Raw genomic sequence first — 16,706 nt, 5'->3', positions numbered from 1 at the left:
ATGATAGAGTTCAGGCTCACTTGGGGGTGAGGGTAGGGATGTGTCAAGGAGATGGGAAGAACTTGGAACTGATAAGTCCAGCAATATTCTCACCTCAGGCAGGCCAGATCCAGGACCAACACTGTCCTCAATCCTCAGGTTATGAAACATATTTATCTGTCTCTGTGTCTCTCAGCTCTGCTTTCTCTGTGTTTCATTTTCATAGGTAGTCTCCCTGTTTTCATGTAGTAGTTAGTCTCTGGTAGCTCCAGGCTAAGCTCCTTCCAGTTTAGCAATGAGGGGAGGGCAGAGGTGGGGAGGAATTGTCCTCTTTCTTTGTTGTTCCACAAAAGTCCTAGAGTTGACTCTTATTGTACTGGCATGGGTCAAGCTCCCATCCTTGACCCAGTTCCCCAAGGCAAGGGGATAGAATATTTTGATTTACCTGGCTTGAGTCATATCCTTGGAATGGCAGTGGGAAATGAATTGACCCCAATTTAACGATATGAAGTAGTATCGAGGAAATGGTGCTTCCTCACTGGAAGAGTCAAGTGGTGTTATCAGAGGAAGAAAGGATGCAGGTCAGCCAAAGCAATAGTTCACTATGTCTAATTCTAACACCAGATCATATAGATGCAACCTAAATGTCCATCAGTACTAACAAAAACTTAAATGTAATAGATCATAGGGTGGGTTACTCTGTGTCTGTTAAAATGAATGAGATAGAGCATCCCAGGTGGCTCAGTAGTTTAGTGCCGCCTTCAGCCCAGGGCGTGATCCTGGAGACCCGGGGTCAAGTCCCACGTCGGGCTTTCTGCATGGAGCCTGCTTCTGTCTCTACCTGTGTCTCTGCCTCTCTCTCTCTCTCTCTCTGTCTCTCATGAATAAATAAAATCTTTTAAAAAAATGAATGAGATATATTCATGAGATGACAAGAAAAAATGCCTACTATATAATATTAAATTAAAAATGAAGTTGCAGAAAAATATTCTTCATTATGTCAATGTATCTAATCTGTTATGGATGTGAATACTTTTTCTTCATATATTCCTGTACTGTTTTTGGTTTGCTGTTATATTTGATTGTTTGAATGTGTATATATCACTTTCATAATTTAAAAAGTAATGCCCCAGGTTGCCCCTCTTCAGGACCAGGGACTGGAATTGACAGAGCTCAAGAACCATAGAAGCTGGATATATGACAGGAAAGCTGAAAGGATGGTATTCATGGAGCTGATATAAAAATAATGGGAACCCAGGGAAAAGATAGGACAAATTAAGCTGCTTTTGTAATATGGCAAGGGATTTATATCCTAGAAGAGTGACAGAGATTTGCTAGAAAAAGTAAATGTTAACCAAAAAAAGCATGTGGTTTGGAAGAGGTAGGATAGGGAGTGTAGAAAATAACTTTGGCAGCCACATGAATGAATGGGAAGGAGAACAGAGACTGAGGTGTAGGCAACTTAATGGAAGAAGAAAGTAGTGAATCTGGAGTCCAGAGATCTGGTGGTGTTACTTGGGTGCCCTGTTACCTAGGAAGGGTCACACATGTCTGGGTCTCCAACTCATATGTAAAATGGAATGAATTAGTTGTCCTGTTTTCTTCACAGGATGACAAGTAACAGAAAAGGGCTGCTTACATAAGGAAAAGACCACGTAATTCCGAGTTAGCCTGGACCAAAGTAAAGAACTGGTCTATAAAATGAACGATGTAGGAGAAGAAAGGGCTATGAAGATGTCATCAGACTGCCTTTGCCCATTAAATGGCTCAGATGACTCATTTTGTTGGTCATTTAATCTCTTTGGGTGGGCAGGTGCTTTTTTTAAAGATTTTATTTATACGTGAGAGATACAGAGAGAGCATCAGAGAAACACAGGCAGAGGGAGAAGCAGGCTCCCTTTGTGGAACCCAATGTGGGACTCCATCCTGGGACTCCAGGATCACGCCCTGAGCCGAACGAAGATGCTGACCACTGAGCCACCCAGGCGTCCTGAGCAGGTGCTTTTTTGAGAGAGGGGAAGCATTTGTTTATGTGTAGCTTTTGGTTCTGTTAACTAAAACGAAGAGTTCTAAATAGTTCGCCCACTTGTGGAAATAGCAAGGTAAAACTGCAGGTACCATGTACAACCATCATGGAAGAATATACACAAAAGAAAACCAATGTAGAAATACTGTAATTCTGAGTTACTTGGAATCTTCATAGTGGTGGCTTGTCCAGTAGAGCTTTTTTTAAAAAAAAAGGTCATTTCTATGAAAAACAAACAAGAACTACCCATAAGTATCAACTCTGTTAGCACATCCTGCACATTTAAAATCTGATGAAGTTGTTTTTGCTCTGTATATGTGCATTTTAGCATCTTGAGGTAGGCATTGTACATTCCAAATAGAAAACTCAAGTGGCATTTCATTGAATTTTTTGTTGTTGTTTATTTACTTAGTATTTATCCTGCCCTTATCTACCATATGCTTGGACCAGTGCTAGGCACTGGCATATAAGCATAATTAACACATAGTAGTCATAGTGTTCAGACGGTCTTCTGTTAGAAGGGAGGACAGACACATGGACAAAGAAAGTATAGTGGGAGTGGGACAAGATTGTCAAGAAGGGGTTCACTATTTTTTGAGTGGCCTCATTTTTTTTCTTTCATTCCTTTTAAGTGCTTGCTAGAACTTTCTTGACTTTGTAGTTGTTGCTCAGATGTGTGTTAAGAATTGGATATCTCTTTTTAGCATTTGAAACTCAGTAGATATTCTGTATCTATAACTTAATCATAGGAACTGTGAATGCAATACTAAAGAAAGTGCAAATTTTTCAGAGACTGGGTTTTTGTCCTGTAAGTTTTTACCAGTTCTGAGCTAAGTTAGTCTTTTTGCAAAGACAGAAGATACCCCACCCCCACCCAAGCCCAATACACAACACATTTTTAAACAGTTTTTATCTTAGGTGCTATTACAGAAAAAAATCTGTTCTCCCACCTTAGGTTTTCTTTCCTGGCTCCTTGGGATGAATACAACTTTGAACATGCTTTGAGGCTCAAGGCCTTGGTAATTGTGTGTGTGTAATACAGAAACTATAAATGCACAATTTTTGGGCTCAGGAACGTGAGATTTTTCATCTGCTCTTGCCTTTCTTCATCTTCTCTTTCCCAACCATACAAATTTGAGCTCATGTTAGCAGCATATGTTTAGCAATATTCAAATTCCCAAGTGGCCTGTGAACAAGATGATTATAAAACATTTTTTGTTACAGGACAAAGCAATCCTGATTCCTTAATTCTAGGTCTAGCTGGGGCTTTGTTTTCATTTTTTGTTTTTTTTTATTAAGCCAGCATTTTGAATAGATTCATATATGAACTGATTCATACTGTAAAGAGGCATTTATAGAGTTATTTTCTGAGTTTTAAAGGCTGTTTTTGTTTTCACCTTTTACTTCTTATGGAATACCATCCTGTTTATTTCCCTATTCCATCTGCTTTCTTGTTAAATGGACTTGTTTAATATCATCATTAATCCTGATGATAATTCACCATGTAAACAGTAATTTCCTGATCACTGACTGACACTAAAGAACATTCAGTAGTTGTACTAGAAGACAGCTACCATGAGACAGTTAAGTTTTGGAGAAAAACTGTCCTATTTTCTGGAAAAATTAAAAAATCAAACTGTGTAAACAAAAGAAGGGAACTGCCAAGGTCATTATGTTCTTAAAGGTTTTCTCCAGCCCTGATTTCAGATGCAGTCAGCATCTACGTATACTTATTTTTTATGGAAATATTAATATAGGTGTTATTTTTTACATCCAGATATTAATATAGGTATGGGACTTAGTTGAACTTGCTTCACAGCTAGGTAATTTAGTTTTTCAAAAAGAGTGAAAGGCTAATTATTAGGCAATAATGTGATCAAATTGCCAAAAGCTTCGAGGTGGTTCTATTTCAGTTCTCAGCCTGATGTGCATTTAAAAATATCTCTACTTAGAGTAGTTACTGTTCATAATGCTTTATGGAATCTTTTTAGCTAACACTTTAGATGATAAAGAAGCCATTATCCTTGGTTTGGTGTGTTTAACCCAAGTTAAATTTATGACAGACTGAAAATTAGATGTCATGTTGTGCATCTCACTTCCTGTTCTGTGCGACTTGATACATGTGTGAGCCGCATGTCCAGCAGGATTTATAAGAATTTGTTATTGATGGATGGGAAAGGTGTTTCAAAGTACCCTGCAAAAATGTACAAGATAGCATGTGCAGGGTATACCTAACCTTGCAGTTTTGGTTTATTTTTTTATTTTTGTTTTTTTATTTTATTTTATTTTATTTTATTTTATTTTATTTTATTTATTTTTTTTAATATTTTTTTTCTTTATTTATTTATGATAGTCACACACAGAGAGAGAGAGAGAGAGAGAGGCAGAGACATAGGCAGAGGGAGAAGCAGGCTCCATGCACCGGGAGCCCGACATGGGATTCGATCCCGGGTCTCCAGGATCGTGCCCTGGGCCAAAGGCAGGCGCCAAACCTCTGCGCCACCCAGGGATCCCTAGGAAGGAGATCTTATTTATGATTTATTTCAAAGCAGATGAGAGATTATTAAACTACCTTAGTTTCTGAGATTTCATGGATCAAAGACTTCATTGGATGTCTGCCTTGCCCACCTCTCTCACTTCATTCTCAGTACTTCATATTTACTTCCAGGAAGTACCTTGTTTACCACATTTATAGCTGTGTTGCATTTAGGGCTCTAGCCCCCCCCCCCCCCCCCCAGTCTTATTAAAGGATTTCACAGCATAATGTTGATTGATTAAAGATCTCTTGAGCAGTGAATTCAAGATGGCTCTGCAGAAGAAAAGTGAAATAGCACATACAGGATTTCTCATTTAAATGCAGCCCAGGATAAGTCATTAGCATGTGCTAATCTCTGACCAAAGAGATAGACTTTCTTAGTGGGCTTATGTCCATGTCTTTCATCACCAGTACTGGCCACTTATGGGAAGTCATGTGAAAAACTAGGCACAGAATGGAACTTGCGTGGGCATCTTCCTGTACAGATAATTCTAATAAATTATGGCTCCATCTCCCAAAGAGACTTTTATATTTGGCACGTTTTCTGTCAAAACCTAAGAAACTAAACAGACAAGTCTTTTAAATAGCCTTAAAATGATTCCTGTTAAAATATATTAAGTCTGGATATTCTGATGTGAAAGAACTTTTGAAAGAGACTGATCAGTTTTCTGAGTCCTCATAATATATGTATTGGTCATAAAACATTGCAGTGCCCTTTATTTCTACCTTCTAGATACAGAGTTTTCCAGCTAAGGTCACACTTCAAAATGACTTGTGGAATCATGCTTACATCCACTACCATAAGTTCGGGGTTAGTAGTTTTGAAGTGAAGTCACTGCATCTGTTTTTTAAAGTTTTAAAGGTATTTTCAAGAGAGACATTTCCAGTTGACTACCACTACCAGCTTAATTCTAATTTGACCCACACGTATTCTGTATAAGATGGAGGCATACTTCATTCATATGGATTCTGTGGCTTTAGAAAGAGGAACCTAGAAGGTAGCTAGAAGGAAATCCTAGCTATTGTCAGGAATTTGGTTTTAAAAGGAAACCAGGGCAGCCCTGGTGGCTCAGTGGTTTAGCGCCGCCTACAGCCTAGCGCGTGATCCTGGAGACCCAGGAACGAGTCCGACATCGGGCTCCCTGCATGGAGCCTGCTTCTCCCTCTGCCTGTGTCTCTGCCTCTCTCTCTCTGTGTGTGTCTCTCATGAATAAATAAATAAAATCTTAAAAAAAAAAAAAAGGTAACCAGTCTAAACCCCTCCTTTTTATACATGAAAAGCAGAGAGACATGAAAGAATTTTCAGGGTTGGTAGCAGAACCAAATACTAGATCAAAGACTGACTTGAGCCCTTCCTACAATAGTATCTTAAACCTAGTCCATCTTTGAGAAAAGCTGCAAGCTACTCAGGAATCTAGACGTTGTCCTAAGCATCTGAAGCCTGTCAGAGTATTGTGAAGTGTCAGGGTATTTAATACAAGGAGCAAAAATGCAACCAGCAGGAACACCTCACATCTTTGAAGGTACTAGGGTGGAGTTATGAGTGATAGAACTCATAGTTAGAAATTATAGACATTACCCCGAATGCTTTTGTGACTTCTTAGTAAACATGGAAATTTCTGACAAGAGATGCCTAGATTTGTCAGAAACAAGACAAAGATTGTCAAGAACAAATGATCATTTGTCTCATTTAAACTGATCCTTAAGTATTGTCAGCAAGTCTAGGAAGTTATGTCAGTATTATATTTCTAAGCAGACCTGACTTCTAGCTTGTACTTCAGAAGGAGGATATTGGGCCCAGATTAGCAATTTAACCAATTAAAAGAATAATATGTTTATTAATTAGGATTAGATTTGGCTATGAAAAAAGATCCAAATAACAGTTCAGTCAAGGTAGAAATTGATTTTTTTTTTTTTTTTAGATTAAAAAGTCTAGTGTGAAGGGAAGTCCAACACTACTGATTACTTCACCGTCAACAGGGACTCACTTTTTTCTTTTTTGTTCCATTCATTCTTGGCACTGTATGATATCCTCAAAGTGTCTGGTGGTTCTAAATGGCTGCTGGAGCTTGAGCCATCATCAGAGGAGAGCATACCTCCAAATTGTGTCAGCTACCATGAAAGAGCTTTTCTAGAACCACTTATCCAGCAATTTTTGCTTCTACCTCACTGGTCATTCCTGTTATCAAGGGAGGCTGGAAAGTTATAACTGGGAAGGTTGCTATTCCAGTGATTAGAAGTTTTCTTACTAAGTAAGGAAGGGAGGAGAGAATGGACACTGGGCAGGCAACTAACAGATCTGCCACAAAGTTGTTTTGAAGAATGTAATATTTAGGAAAATCAAATTTTAGTGACATCAAAAACTATTATACAGGATATAAATTTGAAAGGTCCCCAAACTAGCATCTCCCAAATGTCTGATTAATAAAAGTAGTGACTCTCTACGGTGGTGTTCTGCTTTGGTTTTTCAGCAGGACACATTGGGAACAGGTGTTAGGTTTTGTGTACTTTAAACAAACTGAAAAATGAATTCAGAACAACAGGGGAGAAAAAGACACTTCAAATTGAATCTTGTTTCCTTTTAGAGATAGGGAGAATCGAAACAACCACAAGGACAATTCAGTGGATATTTATGGAGCTGGCAGGAGCAGAGTACACTACATTCGATGGTACGAGCTAGGGATGAACATATCAAAACACTGAAGTTGCTTCAGACCTAGATGGAACAAGAGATGCCAGCAGCACAAGAGAGAGGCATGAAATACATGGCATAGCAACGACATTGCACCAACTCCACATAGACCAGATTTCTCCTGGGGATAAGGATGGGGATGCTGGGCTAGAGGTTTAAGTCTCAGATATTGTCTAAGTCTCTTTGGGCTGCTGTAACAAAATATCATAGACTGGGTGGCTCTATAAAGTCAGAAATGTCTTTCTCACAGTCCAAGATCAGGTGTTGATCACAGTCAGGTTCTGGCAGAGACCCTCTTCTGCCTTTTTGCTGTGTCCTCACATGGTGGAAGGGGCTAGGGAGCACTTAGGGTTTCTTTTATAAGGGCACAAATCTTAGTCCCGAGGGTTCTTAGAACCTTCATGATCTAATTTCTTCCCAAAGGCCTACCTCTTTTTTTTTTTTTTTTAAGATTTTATGTATTTATTTTATGTATTTATTCATGAGAGAGGCAGAGACATAGGTTCCCCGCGGGGAGCCTGCTGCGGGACTCCATTCCAGGACCCTGGGATCCCAACCTGAGCAAAAGGCAGACAATCAACCACTAAGCCACTCAGTCACCCCTAGGCCTCACCTCTTAAAACCATCACATTGGGCATTAGGTTTTCAACATAGGAATTTGGGGAGGGAGAGGCAGAGACCCAAGCCTTCAGATTATAGCAGAGAGAATCACCTCTGCTTATATCCTGCTGTACATATTAAGAGAAGAGAGAGATGGAGAGAATGTTGTCTAAAAAACTTGTAGGCAGAAGCAACTGCACGCCATGGTATACATAAATGTGTAAGATGGAAGTGCTTCTGCTCGAGAACAGATTTTTAAAATGTTCTGTAGTCTTGTTCGTATCTACTGTTCACATGGTGCCATTTAACACATATTTGCTGAATGCTTCATATTTACAATACACTTTAAAAAGGAAATTCATTCGCAAGTTGCCACTTAGGTGAGAAAGTCTAGATTTTGGCACCTCAGAGCTATGAATTTCAAATCTGGGGAAAGCCCAGCCTTGTCTCCCCCACCACACACACCCCTTCCTTTCAGAATTACTTACCAGTAACCAAACCCTGTGTGTTGACTTTGCCCCAGCTGATAGAAAACAGGAAAGTACAGAGACTGCCTGTGAGAAGAGGGTCAGGCTGCACCCTCTGTGACCTCAACCCTCAGTCCAAGTTCTCCTTGGGGTGCCAGCTGCAAACAGCTACGTGTGCCGTTGGCAGTAAGCATAGGGAGCACAGAGGAAACCACAGCTAATGCCACAGGGCCGGTTGGGCTGGCCTTTGAACACAGTGAGCTGTCTTTTGAACCTTTTATAACTGTGTACTTTCAGGCCTCCTTGGGGGAGAATAGTTTATGCTCTGATCCAGTAATGGATCAGGAACCATTCTCTGTCTTATACAGCAGTGGAAATACCTTTGTCACTCTGGTATAAAATAGCTGCTTATTTGAGGCCATTGTGCAGCGGCTCGCCTTTCCTGCCCATTATTAGTTCCCTTTGAAGCTGCTGTGCTCAGTTCTGGTTCTCCAGGAGGACTTTGAAAGAAAATGGACATCTCACAAATTGCACTTTCTGTCTGTCTACTCAGTGCTGATGGAGCGACCTCATATTTTGGGTTTTGTGTCCCCCACTCTGTACCCCATCTCTTCCCTGCTTGCAGGTGAAGGTCTGCCACAGGTGTATTACTTTGGACCATGTGGGAAATACAATGCCATGGTGCTGGAGCTCCTCGGCCCGAGCCTGGAGGATTTGTTTGACCTCTGTGACCGAACTTTTACTTTGAAGACGGTGTTGATGATAGCCATCCAATTGGTAAGTGGGGTGCTTACTTCAGCAGCACATATACTAAAATTGAAATGGTACAGAGACTACTAGCATGGCCCCTGCACAAGGATGACATGCAATTGGTAAGTGGGCATTGCTATTCTGCAGAAAGACAGATGGGTTCCCCAGCTACATCCTTGTGCCCCTTTTAGTGCTTTCTCAGCTGTAGTGACACCTGGTGAATGCACGCTCAGAGGATTGATGACATTCTACAAAGGAGGCCAGGCAAAAAGGGTTAACCTAGAGAAGTCACGGTGTATCTTTTGTGTGCTCTATTTTAAGAATTTGCACCTTGGAGCAACACCCTGCCCTTAACTGAAGTGGAAGCATATAATTTAGATTGAGAAGAAAGAGGATGATTAGGTGAAATTGTACAAATGCAAGTAATTTCCTTGATGTTTTATTTATAGGTTTTAAGCACATGGCTGTAAGGTACTGTACTCTCCCCTCACCCTTGCATCCAAGAAAGGGTTGGTGATGTAACCCACTGCTCTAACAATCAGATTCCCAAGCTGTGTGACCAAGAGCCTGTGTTAGTTCTCTGGCCTCCATTTCTCACAGAGACTGGTAGAGCTGAAGAGACAGCTCTCTTACTCCAACCAGATTACACACCAGTGCCAGTTCAAGAGCAGTTAAGGCAGTTCCTTTGAGTATTTTGTCAGTCCCTTAGAGGAAGATGCAAATGTATCTTTATTGGTCTGAAATGATGATGGTCTCACGCACTTTACAGTAAAAGATTGGAAATGTTAGAAAGTTGACCTTGACCTTGACTTTTGAGTCCCAAATTCAGATGCCTGAGCTTCCCTTTCTGTGCTAAGTAGAAAAGTATCATAGATGGAAATAAAACCTAATGAAATGTGAAATAACTTTTTAAAAGATTTATTTATTTTAGAGCGCACATGTGCATGTGAGCGGGAGGAGGGACAGGAGAGGGAGATAGAGAATCCCCGAGCAGACTCCCCACTGCACAGAGCCCAACGTGGGGCTGAATCCCAGGACCCTGAGATCATGACCTGAGCAGAAATCAAGAGTTGGCCACTTATCAGTTGGCCACCCGGATGCCCCTGAAACAATTTTATGATTATCATTTGGGGCTTGGTTTATTTTCACATAAAAACTACACTTCTACCTCTGCTGCTAATTAGCTTTATGAAATCGGTCCAGTACTAACTTTTCTGGACCTCACTTCCCATATTTTTGCAACAGAGAGAACTAGGCTGGGGAGTCCTGTCTGACTGAGGATAGGAAGGTGTGGGCAGGAGGTGCATGTGGCAGTGGCACCTGTCTCCAGAGGCCAATAACACTAGTCCTGGCTGGACATACTATTGCCTCTCAAACGCGTATTTTCTAAAGTACCCTAAAAACACCTAATTCCATGCATCATTTATAAATTGTAACATTATGAGGTAAAACTATATATTTTAGCTGAACAGTGCTGTCCCGTTTTCATTTATCTGGATATTATGTATATCTTTGTATCAGAGAATATTTACTGGTTTATAAGCATGAAGTGACTGAGTGGTGAAGAAGAAATTAGTTATATTTTTATTTCAGTGTTAAAACCTTGGGCTGATAAAAGAAAACACATTTTGATGTTTTTTTTTTTTTCAATAAACTTCTTTAGAGTATTTTCATTGATGTTTTTTCTCTTTTAGCTTTCTCGAATGGAATATGTGCATTCAAAGAATCTCATTTACCGAGATGTGAAGCCAGAGAACTTCCTGATTGGCCGACAAGGCAATAAGAAAGAGCATGTTATACACATTATAGATTTTGGACTGGCCAAGGAATACATTGACCCTGAAACCAAAAAACACATACCTTATAGGGAGCACAAAAGTTTAACTGGAACTGCAAGATATATGTCTATCAACACACATCTTGGCAAAGGTGTGTTTATTTTCTGCTTCATGAAAAGGGCGGGTCCCTAAGATAACCTTTTATTCCAATGCTACTTTTGTCCTCATTGTGCATTATGACTTGTGATTCTTATTGCTTCACAAGGCAAGTGCTTTTTATACTTGAGAAACTAAAGTGGTAAATTAGTGACTTTCCTAAGTATCCTGTTGACGACTTAGTTTCTCAGTATTGTGGGTACTTGAATTCTTGTATTAAGATGATAGCATTTTAGTAAGTCTAGTGATAAATTTGGTGTTTACAGATGAATGACTCCATATATGACAGTTCTGAAAGGACATTGTGCTGGTTGGTATCTGTATTGGGGAAGTGTGTCCCTAAAACATGGACTCTGCTTCTGGTCACTGTGCATAATTCCAGGAATACTGGCTTTGAGGAAAAGCCTATGTCTTATTCACTGAAAATATATGAGTCTTGCCTTTTTTTCAAGATAGACAATTTATACAAATCCTTGCTAAAAGCTCTAATCAAGGCAGGAGGCCTTACTTGTTAGAGGAACTAGTCCAGAGGAGAATATTTAAAGAGAAGCCAAAAAAATAAATAAATAAATAACGAGAAGCCTAAGGAAGGCCAAATAGACAAGACCCTCGGCCCCTCACTAGCTTCTCCAGAAAAACTTCCCTTTTTATCTATTTTATATATTGGCCTTCCTTGGAAGATTCTATAGTAGAAAAGGTTCCACAGTGATTTTTTAAAATGTTTGAAAATCACCACTCTTGAGAGTAAAGTAGACATGTAAGCAGAATAATATTTTCAAGTTCCATACTCCTAGACATAGCTAATTATATTGGGTGTTAAGATATTAATGAATTTTTATACACTAATAAGTGTTTTAAATGGCTGCAAGGTTGCCTTATTGAGTAAACTGCCTAGGTATTCAGATGAGGATTCTAGTGTTAGTAAAGAGTAAAAATTATATTACAAAGTGTTATAACTTGAATTGAAATCATGAAAGCTGTCAGGATTTTTTTGGTAACCATATGGAAATCCTCACTTAACTAAATGTAATATTTTAAGATTAGACCAGAAAGTCCTCTGCCACTTACTATCTGTGTCATTTTGGAGAAGTTGCTTAATCTTCCTGAAACTTATCTGTAAAATGAAAGTAGTATTTCATAAGGATGTGTTTTATGGGTTGAATGGGTAGTATATGTAACACAGATCTCTTGCATAGTGTTCAGTATTCCCTTTTCCTTCCTTTTTACTAAGAGACAGACTGTCGTAAATAGTAAAGACATGATTTTTTGGTTTAACTGACAGACTGTAGAAGTTGTTCTAATGCCTGCTCCCTAGGTACAGCAATTCATGTTCTGATTTTATAATTCTTGTCAGGAAAGGCAAGAAGAGACAAGGGATGGGTATCTGTGTTATATTTGTACAAGGTACAAGGTAATGGTTATAAAGAAGGGATGCAAATCGTGGCTCCTGCACTTAAAGCTATGTGATTTTGGTCCAGTAACCTTCTTCTCTTAGCCTCAGTTATCTCATCTATGAAATGAGTATGATAATAGTACCTTATACTATAGGATTCTGATAATGCATGTAAAGGGTTTAGCATAGTGCATAATAGTAGCAAAGACTCAAAATGGTTGCCATATATTTATTTGATAAAATATGTTTCAAGTACACATGGTCATCAGACTGGGTTCTTTCATCTCTTGGCGTAGCTATTGCTGTTGGAACTTTTGAGTTTTCTCCAAGCTTGAACTTCCTGAGTTCCAGAGTTTTCCAGGTCACATTAAACCTGTCACTGTATTTTGTCCTCTCCATATTACAGAGAATACATATTGATGGTTTTCACATGCCCTTTAAACTCTGGTCAGGGTCTCAAAGCAGAGAGGTTTCCATAGGAATTCCAATCATACCGGTTTTTAAATGTGTAGCATTCTCTATGTTGTAATGAAGAAGAGAAGTGTGGACAGCCCCCGGTGACTCAGTGGTTTAGTGCCACCTTCAGCCCAGGGTGGGATCCTTGGAGACAGGGGATCGAGTCCCACATCCGGCTCCCTGCATGGAGCCTGCTTCTCCCTCTGCCTGTATCCCTGCCTCTCTCTATATATGTCTCTCATGCATAAATAAATAAAATCTTTTAAAAAATAAAAAGAAGTGTATCTTCAAGTGCCTTGGAGCGAATTGCCTGTTAATTTTGTGAGGGAGAATAAGGGAAGCAGCCTCCCAAACCTGACATGACTGCATTAGATTAGCTACCTTCTAGCTGATTAAGGTAGCCTATTTTGTATTCTCTAACAGTTGAGGTTAGGATGAGAACAATGGGGCACCTAGCCCCTTTCTTCCAGCAAAGTATATTTGACCTAGAATCAGGGATGTGACACATGTAAACCAAGCATCTTTTTGAATGGCTGAAACCAGGCTTTTATGGTGTGAAGAATTCTAGGTGCTACTGGTCCCACTCATATTAAAACCTTTCTTCTAAAAAAAAACCAAAAAAAAACAAAATAAAAAAATCTTTCTTCATGAAAAAAATGAGGGCATGTGGAAATACTGAATTACATGAATGTGAAGTTTTCAAAGTATGGAAATAAGGGATCCCTGGGTGGCGCAACGGTTTGGTGCCTGCCTTTGGCCCAGGGCACGATCCTGGAGACCTGGGATTGAATCCCACGTCGGGCTCCCGGTGCATGGAGCCTGCTTCTCCCTCTGCCTGTGTCTCTGCCTCTTTCTCTCTGTGTGTCTCTCATGAATAAATAAATAAAATCTTAAAAAAAAAAAAAAAAGGAAATAAAGCATGACTCTTCATGCTTTATTTTAAGCCTTCTACCCCTCTTTTTATTGAGGGGTAGAAGGTTTAAATTATAGATTATTAATGGCTCAAATTATCATAGATTAATTACTTTAGAATTTTAGAACTGGAAAATTACTTTTCAGATTATCTAAATCAACCACTTTATTTTCAGATGAGCGGATTGCAGCCCAAAGTACATGACTTGGCTATGCTTAATTTCACATGGATCAATTAATGGAAAGAATCGGCCAGGAGCTAGATAACCTGACTCAGGAGCCATTGATCTTCCTATGATTATAATTTCCACAGCTATTTTTCATAGTGCTAAGTATTTGGAAAACTATTTTATTAGTTATTCCAGTGGGTTTAGGTGTGGATGGTTTTAATTAAAAAAAAAAAACCACATTTTATAATGGGCTTTACTATGGAGAGAAGTTGGGCTTTTTTCTCAAATGCTGATCGGCATTGAAAATGTGGAGAGTTTTGCCCTCTAGTGCTCAACTGACAAAAGTGCAACCATTTGTCCAGTGAATTTTTTATTATCAAGGGGGCCTCTTGTTACAGGAAGTGGATATAAAAATGGAAAGGCAATGAGTAGGTGTGATACAGTGTGAGAAACTGCAGGGTGTGGGTTCTCTATCTGCCCTGCTTTGTAGGAGGCCTCAACTCACCCTGCTTGTACTTTCTTTTTTATTCGTGTGTCTTTAGGTTCTGCTAACAAACTCTTTTCATCTAGTGGCTTTTTGTTTTCAATTATATATAAAATTTGTTGCAAATCTCAGGCAAGCGTGTAGACAAAAGCTTCTGTTGGTCTTGCTGTTTTATTTCATTCTTTTTAAGACCATTTCAATTGATGTGCATCCACTCATTTTTGTTATTTCTCTCTAGTCAGGGTGCCTCCCTTTTCCCAATACTTGACCACCTTGCCAAAAACCGTGTTCAAACTGCAATTTAGAAAGTTGCCTTTTCTTTCCTCCTCTGCCCTGTAGAGTTCTATTCACTCTTTTTCATGCACATTTCCCATAATTGGAGGCAGTCCTTAAACATATTGTACTTTTGTATTTTGAGCTGAGTAGCTTTCCCTGCCTCCCTGCCTCTTCGATTTTTCCTTCCTACACAAAGCGTGATTGAGTGTAGAGTAGCCCCTTAGTCTTGTCTCTCTAATTTCTCTTGATAAAACCCTAAACTTCATTTGGAGACATAAACACATAAGATGTCTGAGATGAGCCATAAGTGGCAAATAAGGAATAGAGGGGCATGTACTACTTACATTCATTCTGCCAATAATGGTAGTGGATGTTTTATGAGATGAAATGACATTTTTTATTAAATATTCTTCAGTTCTTTGCCATCTTAGTCTTTCCAGTTAAAAGAAAAGAAAGAAAAATCTAACAACTGGTTTTACATGATAAGGCCCCAGAATGTGGGGATCCTGTTTTATGTGCCCATAAAGGGCACCTCCCATAATAAATTTTAAATTTTTCTTAGGGTGGCTATGGAACATGGTACAGATGGATTGAAGCTGAGATTCTACATTGATGTTTATGGCAAACTAAATTTTATTTGTTAATTTTTACGATGAATTAAAAGTACTAGCCATGTGTGCTAGGCATTCTACAGCTTGTGTCTCTGCAGGCCTAGCCAAAATGGACTTTATTTTTATTTTATTTTATTTTTAAGATTTTATTTATTCATGAGAGACACACAGAAAGAGAGAGAGAGGCAGAGACACAGGCAGAGGTAGAAGCAGGCTCCACGCAGGGAGCCCGATGTGGGACTTGATCCTGGGACTCCAGGATCACACCCTGGGCCAAAGGCAGGTGCTAAAATGCTGAGCCACCCAGGGATCCCCGCTGAGCCACCTAGGGATCCCAGAATGGACTGTTTAAAAGTTTTAGCTATTTAATCTGCTTCTCACTTTCTGTGATGGTAACCCAAAGGGTAACTGTAGCCAAATATGTGAAAATATATCTTCATATAATTTCTTTTAAATTACCTGACTTTCAGGAAGGTGACAGCAATGACTGAGGGGTGGTTACTCACCATTTAGTGATTTGGATTTGGTTTCAGTTTAGGAAACTCTTTTCCTCTTTACTTGCCAGTGACAGCAAAGGAAGTACATAAAGTTTTTTGGTTTTGATCTAAAATACTATCCCTGGTTTAGCTGCACAAAGAATGAGTAAGCAGAGCCTTTCCAGAGCAGAAGGTTTTCTGAAGGGATTACTCGGTTTTGAACCCCTTTTTGCTTTAATAACTGCAAACATAATGTGTGATCTGTCTTCCCTTTTAGAGCAAAGCCGGCGGGATGATTTGGAAGCCCTAGGCCATATGTTCATGTATTTCCTTCGAGGCAGCCTACCCTGGCAAGGACTCAAGGTATCCTTGAAAGTGTTCAGCAGAGGGCTTTGTTTCAATATGCAGTTGTTAATGGAGGGGTTGCTGACTCGATGTCTCTAAGAAGCACAGTCGGGAAGATGGGTTGGCTAGAGATGAGAAGCAGGGACTAGTTACATCAGTCTATGATAAATGCTTCCCTGGGCTTTGGGAGCTCTGGTTTACCTACGTTTGTGGTCTTCCCCTTCTGAATCCTTCTTCCTTGTTTTGGGGTTTTCCATAATCTCTTCCCTTGTTCCCTCCCAGCCTTGGCAGTGCTGCTTTTCTCTGTGTCACTTTCCTCCTCCACTACCATTATGTAGCAGGAAGAGTGTTCCCAGTGTGCTAGGGAATTTCTGGAACAAATTGATGACAGCAGCTGCTACACATTTTACCAGCAAGGCCAGCAGGGCTGGGTGTGCCCCTAAGGAGAACTAGAAAATATTTGTTCATCCTCTTAGTCTGTAGGCTAAGGGCCCACCTGAACTAAAACAAAAATGAAGGTTTAATGTTATATTTCACATGTTTTATTCAGTAAATGCCCATGTAGACATTAGCCATTCCTTAGGAAGCATGTAGTTTAA

The 16,706-nt window shown here is 39.6% G+C and overlaps 1 protein-coding gene and 1 non-coding gene across 39 annotated transcripts in view; both read left to right on the top strand.

The window, feature by feature from the left end:
• The window catches only part of CSNK1G1 (casein kinase 1 gamma 1), a 169,357-nt gene that overhangs the window by 113,440 nt on the left and 39,211 nt on the right, over positions 1–16,706 (top strand). For 26 of the 38 annotated variants that reach the window (XR_013370435.1, XR_013370436.1, XM_077881427.1 and 23 more), the window contains 4 exons: positions 7,127–7,210; positions 8,926–9,077; positions 10,745–10,979; positions 16,040–16,125. Coding sequence is in view for 36 of the 38 variants with exons in the window: in XM_077881427.1 (XP_077737553.1) it covers positions 7,127–7,210; positions 8,926–9,077; positions 10,745–10,979; positions 16,040–16,125 (557 nt within the window). In the remaining 2 variants the exon portion in view is untranslated. The remainder of the gene's footprint in view (positions 1–7,126; positions 7,211–8,925; positions 9,078–10,744; positions 10,980–16,039; positions 16,126–16,706) is intronic. The other 12 variants (XM_077881436.1, XM_077881435.1, XM_077881444.1 and 9 more) reach the window with 1 other exon arrangement.
• Positions 9,087–9,194, top strand: LOC144303692 (U6 spliceosomal RNA). Its single transcript, XR_013370671.1, has one exon. It is a non-coding gene; the product is annotated as a U6 spliceosomal RNA (small nuclear RNA).

This window comes from Canis aureus, chromosome 32, assembly GCF_053574225.1.
Source record: "Canis aureus isolate CA01 chromosome 32, VMU_Caureus_v.1.0, whole genome shotgun sequence".
In the NCBI taxonomy this organism is placed as follows: Eukaryota; Metazoa; Chordata; class Mammalia; order Carnivora; family Canidae; genus Canis; species Canis aureus.
Note: the sequence above shows the minus strand (reverse complement) of the source record. Positions and strands in the feature narration are given on the sequence as shown.